This window comes from Vigna unguiculata, chromosome 8, assembly GCF_004118075.2.
Source record: "Vigna unguiculata cultivar IT97K-499-35 chromosome 8, ASM411807v1, whole genome shotgun sequence".
Taxonomy (NCBI): Eukaryota; Viridiplantae; Streptophyta; class Magnoliopsida; order Fabales; family Fabaceae; genus Vigna; species Vigna unguiculata.
This window is the reverse complement of record NC_040286.1, coordinates 20,069,916-20,076,937: the sequence shown is the minus strand read 5'-3', so window position 1 is coordinate 20,076,937 and position 7,022 is coordinate 20,069,916. Positions and strand designations below refer to the sequence as shown.

The 7,022-nt window shown below is 34.1% G+C and overlaps 1 protein-coding gene across 1 annotated transcript; it reads left to right on the top strand.

Moving 5' to 3' along the window:
* Positions 1 to 451: 451 nt before the first annotated feature.
* On the top strand, positions 452 to 1,934 carry LOC114194979 (uncharacterized mitochondrial protein AtMg00810-like). The gene is made up of 2 exons (XM_028085378.1): positions 452 to 533; positions 688 to 1,934. Exons 1-2 carry the CDS (start codon positions 452 to 454, stop codon positions 1,932 to 1,934), a joined length of 1,329 nt encoding a protein of 442 aa, XP_027941179.1.
* The last annotated feature ends 5,088 nt before the right edge of the window (positions 1,935 to 7,022 follow it).

Sequence of the window (7,022 nt, the reverse complement as noted above, 5' to 3'; positions counted from 1 at the left end):
TCACAACATCATAGACAACGATGATGAGAATAGCAATACTGATAATGACATTACAGATTTCAGCAGTGAGAGTGAAAGAAAAGAAGATATCACTGAGAATCATGATCAGATTAATGTCCAGCCTGAACATGATTAAGAAAACCAGCAAAATACTAATATTGTTCAACAAGATCTCATCAGCACTGAAGATTAAGATCTAAGGCGATCAAAGAGAAGCAAAAAAGTTCCTAGCTACTTAAAGAATTATCAGGTCAATGGTTCCTTTACTGTTAACAATTATGTCCTTCTTGAATGCATAAATCATACCGATAAATCTGCTTATCCCATTAGCTCTGTTGTTTCCTATAAATCCCTATCCAAGGATCACTTCAATTGCACTCTTGCCATCTCCACTAATAAAGAACCTCAATCTTATACGAAAGCTAGTAAGAATACAGAATGGGTGACTGCTATGAACAAAGAAATAAATGCTTTGGAATTAAACAGTACTTGGTACCTAACTGATCTCCCTAAAGGAAAGAAACCTACAGGATGTAAGTGGGTGTTTAGATCAAATATAATGCAGATGGCACTATAGAAAGATATAAGGCTAGGCTAGTGGCTAAGGGGTATTCTCAACTAGAAGGGGTTGACTATTTTGACACTTTTTTCCTGTTGCTAAACTGACCACTATTAAAATTCTCCTAGCTCTTGCAGCCGCTAAAAACTGGCACCTACATCAACTTGATGTGGATAATGCCTTTCTTCATGGAGAACTCAATGAGGAGGTCTATATGTCACCCCCATCAGGACTAAGTGTCTCCAAACAAGGGCAAGTTTGTCGTTTAACTAAATCTCTATATGGACTCAAGCAAGCAAGTCAACAATGGTTTGCCAAACTATCTTCATTCCTTATAAGTCTTGGTTTTGTTCAATCAAAGGATGATTATTCCTTATTTGTTCAGAAAACTACTAATAGTTTTACTACTTTACTTTTTTATGTAGATGATGTGATACTGACTGTGAATTCTATGGAAGCTATTAATAGAACCAAATCTTTATTACACCAAGCTTTCAAAATTAAGGATCTTGGAAAATTGAAATTTTTCTTGGGCTTTGAGGTGGCTAGGACAACAAAGGCAATCTATTTGTGTCAAATAAAGTATGCTCTAGACATCTTAGAAGAAACTGGGATGCTTTACAGCAAACCCTGTCAAAGTCCTCTCATGAGTAACACTAAGGATCTTTTTGACACCAACAAAATTGTTCACAACACAGATTCCTATCGAAGATTAATAGGGAAGCTTTTATATCTCACTAATTCTAGGCCTGACATTAGCTTCTCTGTTCATTTACTCAGTCAATTTGTGCAAGGACCAACTATACATCATCACCAGGCTGCCCAACATATTCTTAGATACATCAAGGCAGATCCAGGTCGTGGTCTTTTCTTCCCAATTGGGACTGATATCCAAATCAAAGGGTTTAGTGATTATGACTGGACTGCTTGTCCAGAAACTATAAGAAGTGTTACTAGATTCTGTATATTCCTTGGAAGTTCACTAGTTTCTTGGAAAACTAAGAAACAAAACACGGTTTCCAGATCCTCTTCAGAGGCAGAGTATAGGGCTCTCGCCACCACTACGTGCGAGATCCAATGGATTAGCTACATCCTTCGTGACCTACAAGTTCAAACTGATCTTCCTGCTGTGCTTTATTGCGACAAACAGTATGCAAGACATATCGTGCACAATCCCACCTTTCACGAACGCACCAAGCACATAGACATTGACTGTCATGTGGTTCGGGAGCGACTTCAACAAAATCTGTTTTGCCTTCTTCCGATTAGCTCGAATGACCAGCTCGCAGACGTTTTTACCAAAGCCCTCCATCTCACTAACTTTAAAATAAACATCTCCAAGTTAGGAATGTTGAGCATCCACCATCCAGCTTGATGGGAGAGTATTGAACCCCTTAGGGTTTTCTGTTTCAGGGTTAGTTACTAATAACTGATCCAAATCAGTTATTAGGGTTGTTTTCTATTTGCCCCAAACCTATTTAAAGATAGGTTTTCGTTTTACCCATTGTATCAAAAAATTTACAGAAGAATAAAAGTTTAGTTTTTCTTACCTACGTTGCTATGCTTTCTCTTCCTTGTCTCTCTACCATCTCTGCATCTCACATTCTCTTCTCTGCTCCTTGCTCACGTCCCATGGAGATAATGGGAAACCCTGTCCAGCGAGTTCAATATGGTATTTGGCAATCATTATACAACATAGGTGTTTTTTGTGGTGGAATTGAAGAGAACAAATGAATGAATGAGCAATGTAGAAGATATGGTTGAAATATAAATCATTTCTTGTGACTCAGCCATGCACCGCCTTAAATATTAAACACATCTCTCGTGGTTCAACCATGCACCGCCTTAAGCGCTGAGCACCATTTTGTTGTGGCTCAGCTCCAAAAGTTATATTCTGGATCCTTCCTTGACCGCCTTACTAGAGCTCGACCGTGAATTTTGGGGCTCTGCCGCATCACTTTTAATATTTCGAGAAATTGCTACAAAATCATAAAAAAATCATTAATTTCTTATTTTTCTTCTTTTTAATACCTCATTCTATAATTATAAGCTAAAATGGGTTGTTCACTTAAAAAATATGATCAATTAAAGCATGATAAGTGTCATGTTTATATGGAAATTTTACGCATTCTAGACACTTATCACAACCTCTGATTTTTTTTATTATTTTTTTTTTTGCAATTTTTTTTTTTTTGCAAAATTTTTTTCTTGCCATGTGTCAAGTCCCTAGTATGACATGTAGCAGGACAATTGTCTTGATTTCAATTTATTCCCTATATATGTGTCTTTGATCCAATTTAGTCCTCACTTTTGTGTTCTTAGTTCAATTTTTTCCCAATTTTTTTCAATAATTAAAATATATTTTTATAATCCACTTTTGATTAGATTAAAACTAATTAAGTTATAAATTTTTACAAAATTAAGTACTAATATTTATATTAAAATTTAGTGGTAAAATAAATGATTAACAAAATATGAGTTAATAATATACAATAATGTAATATGTTAAAAAGTCATTTTTAATAACAAATATTAGTATAACATTTATAAAAATAATAAATTTGGTTTGAAATTGGAGAGGGACAACATTTCTCTATTTTGAAAAAGAAAAATTGGGTGCCTATATTGCTCTATTAGTCTCACATTTTTTTACCACTAAATTTTAATATAAATATCAGAGTACTTGATCTTGTAAAAATATTTTACTTAATTAGTTTTAATCATACAAGAAAACGGATTAAAAAAATATATTTAAATTATTAAATAGGTCAAAATTGAACCAAGAACACAAAGGTAAGGACTAAATTGAATCAAGGAGACATATATAGGGACTAAATTAAAATCAAGACAATTGTTTTGTCACGTGTCACACCAGAGACTTGACACGTGGCGACAAAAGAATTTTACAAAAAAAAATTATAAAAACAAAGGCTGACACTAAGGACTCGACACATGACAACAAAAAGTTTTTTTAAAAAATAAAAATAAAAATTAAAACGAAGAAAAAACAGAGGTTGACACGTAACATGTCGTTAATGGCGTTAACAATTTTTGTCTGAAAGGGACTTAATTAAGGCATTTTTCAAAAGTTGAGACCCAATTGACATTTTTTTAAGGATGAGTACCAAATTGACACACTCCTACTAAACTAGGTATCATCCGAATAATTAAATCTTAAATTTTATTTTATGTATGCCTTATCCTTGACTATGGTTTCCTCTAAGCTGTTTAAGGTAATCAATGTGAGGAAGGCATGACTTTTGCCAAGACCATACTTATGTGAACAAGACCTTTATACTCACAAAACTGAGTAATCGCACTAAATTATAGCCCTAAAAAAGAAATTATCATAAAAATTCTTCATATCCTATTAACTTTTAAGAAGAACCACTTTTCCGAAAATAAAATTCATTACATGCAAGGCACATATAAAGGAACATATTGAACCTAAATTCTTCCTCGAGTTAAATTCCAATAGAAGAAATACTCCACTATGTAACCACATGCAGAGATGATCAGATGCCAACTGGGAATGTCAACGGGGCGGATAGGGTACAGGTAGTAGTTCCCCCGTACCCTATCTGCTGAATAAATATTCGCCCCGTACCCGTACCCATATCCGTCGGGTATCCGTTATGCGGGTACCCGTCTATTTTTTTCATATCCGCGGATATCCACGGGTACTCGCGGGTATTTACAAAAATATTTTAAAAAATAATTATTTAACCATAATTATTGTTTGGATCAACAAGTTCCCTTTCTCCGATTGATTCTTAAAAAACAAACAAATAAAAAATTACTACCAATTTATATTGTAGTTTATTTTTGAATAAAATATTAAAGAAATTACTAACTTCATCAATATCCACCTCTTACAACATTGTATAAAGTTTCATGTTGTCCAATTTTAATCTAGAAGAGCCTTAAAACATAAGGAGTTCAGTAAAAATTTCTAACAATCACTTAATTAAAATATCTAAGTAAAAATGTTCATTTCATTACCTTCCATATTGGTCCATAACCAGTCTTAGAGACACATCAATGCCTCCACAGTATATGGAAGTAATTTACTCATTTGTGGGGTAAGAATCTGACCACCATTATTGAATGAAGACTCATAATGTTTTTACTAATATATATATATATATATATATATATATATATATATATATATAAATTTTTTGAATTAAAGTTTTTACTAATATAATGAAGACTCATAATGTTTTGACTCATTTGTGGGGTAATAATTTTTCTGAATTAAAGTTTAGCGGGTACGGGTATCCACGGGTACGGATACTATGATATCCGTACCCGTCCCGTTAACATGCGGGTATCAAAAAATACCCATACCCACGGGTAGCGGGTATCCATTTTTAATATCCATTTCCTATCCGTTGCGGGTTTTATCCGCGGATACCCGCGGGTACGGATTTTTTTGACATCCCTAATGCCAACCCTGGTGTTTCTGAAATTTGTGCCAACAGTAAATGCCAAAAACATCAAAGATTAAGAGATTACTTACTTCACCAACATTTATAAAAGCTACATCCCACACTAATATTATTATTATTATTATCTCTATTGTAATTTTTAATTGTTTTCAATTTCACTACCAATCCAAGTGCATGATATGATTACAATTATAATTATAACTAAAGAAAGCTAAATCGGTAATTTACCTTATCAAACTTCCTATTCTGCAACGAATCCAAACACAACCTTGTGTGCTACGCCCAAGTCTGTCTCCATTGAAGCCACCTTCGCGAGTGCCTCAACCACAACTTGGGAATGAGATGCAGGCATGAAGTTAAAAGCATGAATGTCATGCATAGGCATAATTTACAAGTATGGATGCAAGCCTATCAATAGAATACTAGATGCATATACACGTAAGATGAATGTAATAAAGCTGATTCAGAATTCTGAATCAATGTTTAACATCTCAATGGTAGGAATTAACGTAACAATGAATGCATTTTGCAATGAATTGAAACAACCAAAGGAAAATTCAGGATTGGCATACATGGAATGCTAACTACTGCTACACAGAAAACTGATCCAAACTAAAATAAAGGTATTAAAGGTACAATATAACTAAACAACTCATAACCCACTCTCTCCTTCTTCCCCCATTCTATATTTTTTTTCTTTTGCCTTGTTAGTAGAAGACTAACTATATCACAGAAAATCAGAAATTCATAAAAATCAACATAAATGTAAATTGTGCAAAAAACATAATTCAATAATAAGAAAGTCACAAGAACAACAAAGGAACTTCACAAACACAATAAAAAATATTCATAAAAGAACTAAAATTTACATAATAGAAATTGATTGAGAAAAGTTTAAAATCAATTCACATTAGATTCATTAAAAAAAATGTACAAGTTGTCTTAGATTCCTTCTTCTCAACACCCACTTGCACGATAGAATCTCTTTTTACCAATGGCTACTTTGTGCATATTGGTTATCAGATTTTCTCATTACAGAGACTACGAAGAAGAGAAGAACGAGAGAATCAAAAACAATAATTGTCCCAAATTCTTTCTAAAAATCCATTTTTATTGAAACAACAACCCTAAGAAGTAAAAACAAAAATTCAAACTAGGTCTCATCTATGTTTCTTGTAACGTCCCATTTAATAAAATAGCTTAATTAAATGAAACATCACATAGATTATAATAAAAGAGAATGTCATGGAGTATACGTGTCAATCATTTATCCAAAAGGTACAAGGAAAGAAACCAAGGCATACCACGATGGCATAAACGAAAGAACAAGATTAAAACGTTTGACAGTTATTCAAAACACATGCTCAAAGAGCAAAGTAGTACATAGGCTGCAGTGCCTTAAAAGTGTACTCTAAGCAAAGGAATCCAACCACGAGGAGTTTCCACATCTGCTTACATCAATAAAAATGTTTTATCATACATTTGAGCATGCAATTTAAAAGTCAATAATACACGAATCAACCAAGCATGTGATAGCAACCAAGTAAGACTCTAAGACTCAATTATCCGAATATATATAATCAGTCGGATTCACTGGATGCTTGCACTTGTGGTGGCCTCTATTGCTCTGCAGAGCCATTGCCAATGGGTTTCACCCTACCACGCACAAGGTTAGCCTTCAAACATCTAAGTCCATTATCCTGCCAAACACTAGGGCCTCCTACTACTCTCACCACTTGAGTCAGTACGCTCTATGTGAGACTAACGGACTCTTTAGAGCTTCAGGATGCAATCCTTACTTGAATCCTTACTTAATTATATACTGAGGCACCACCACGAAACCTTACAAAGAGATTCGTGGAATTGCGTCCATTACCTGAGGCACCATCATGGGCTCCCACCAAGAGGGTCATGGAATTATGTCCATTACATGAGGCACCACCATGAACTATCACCAAGAGGTTCATGCAATTACGTCCATTGTATGAGGCATCACCATGAACTCTCATCAA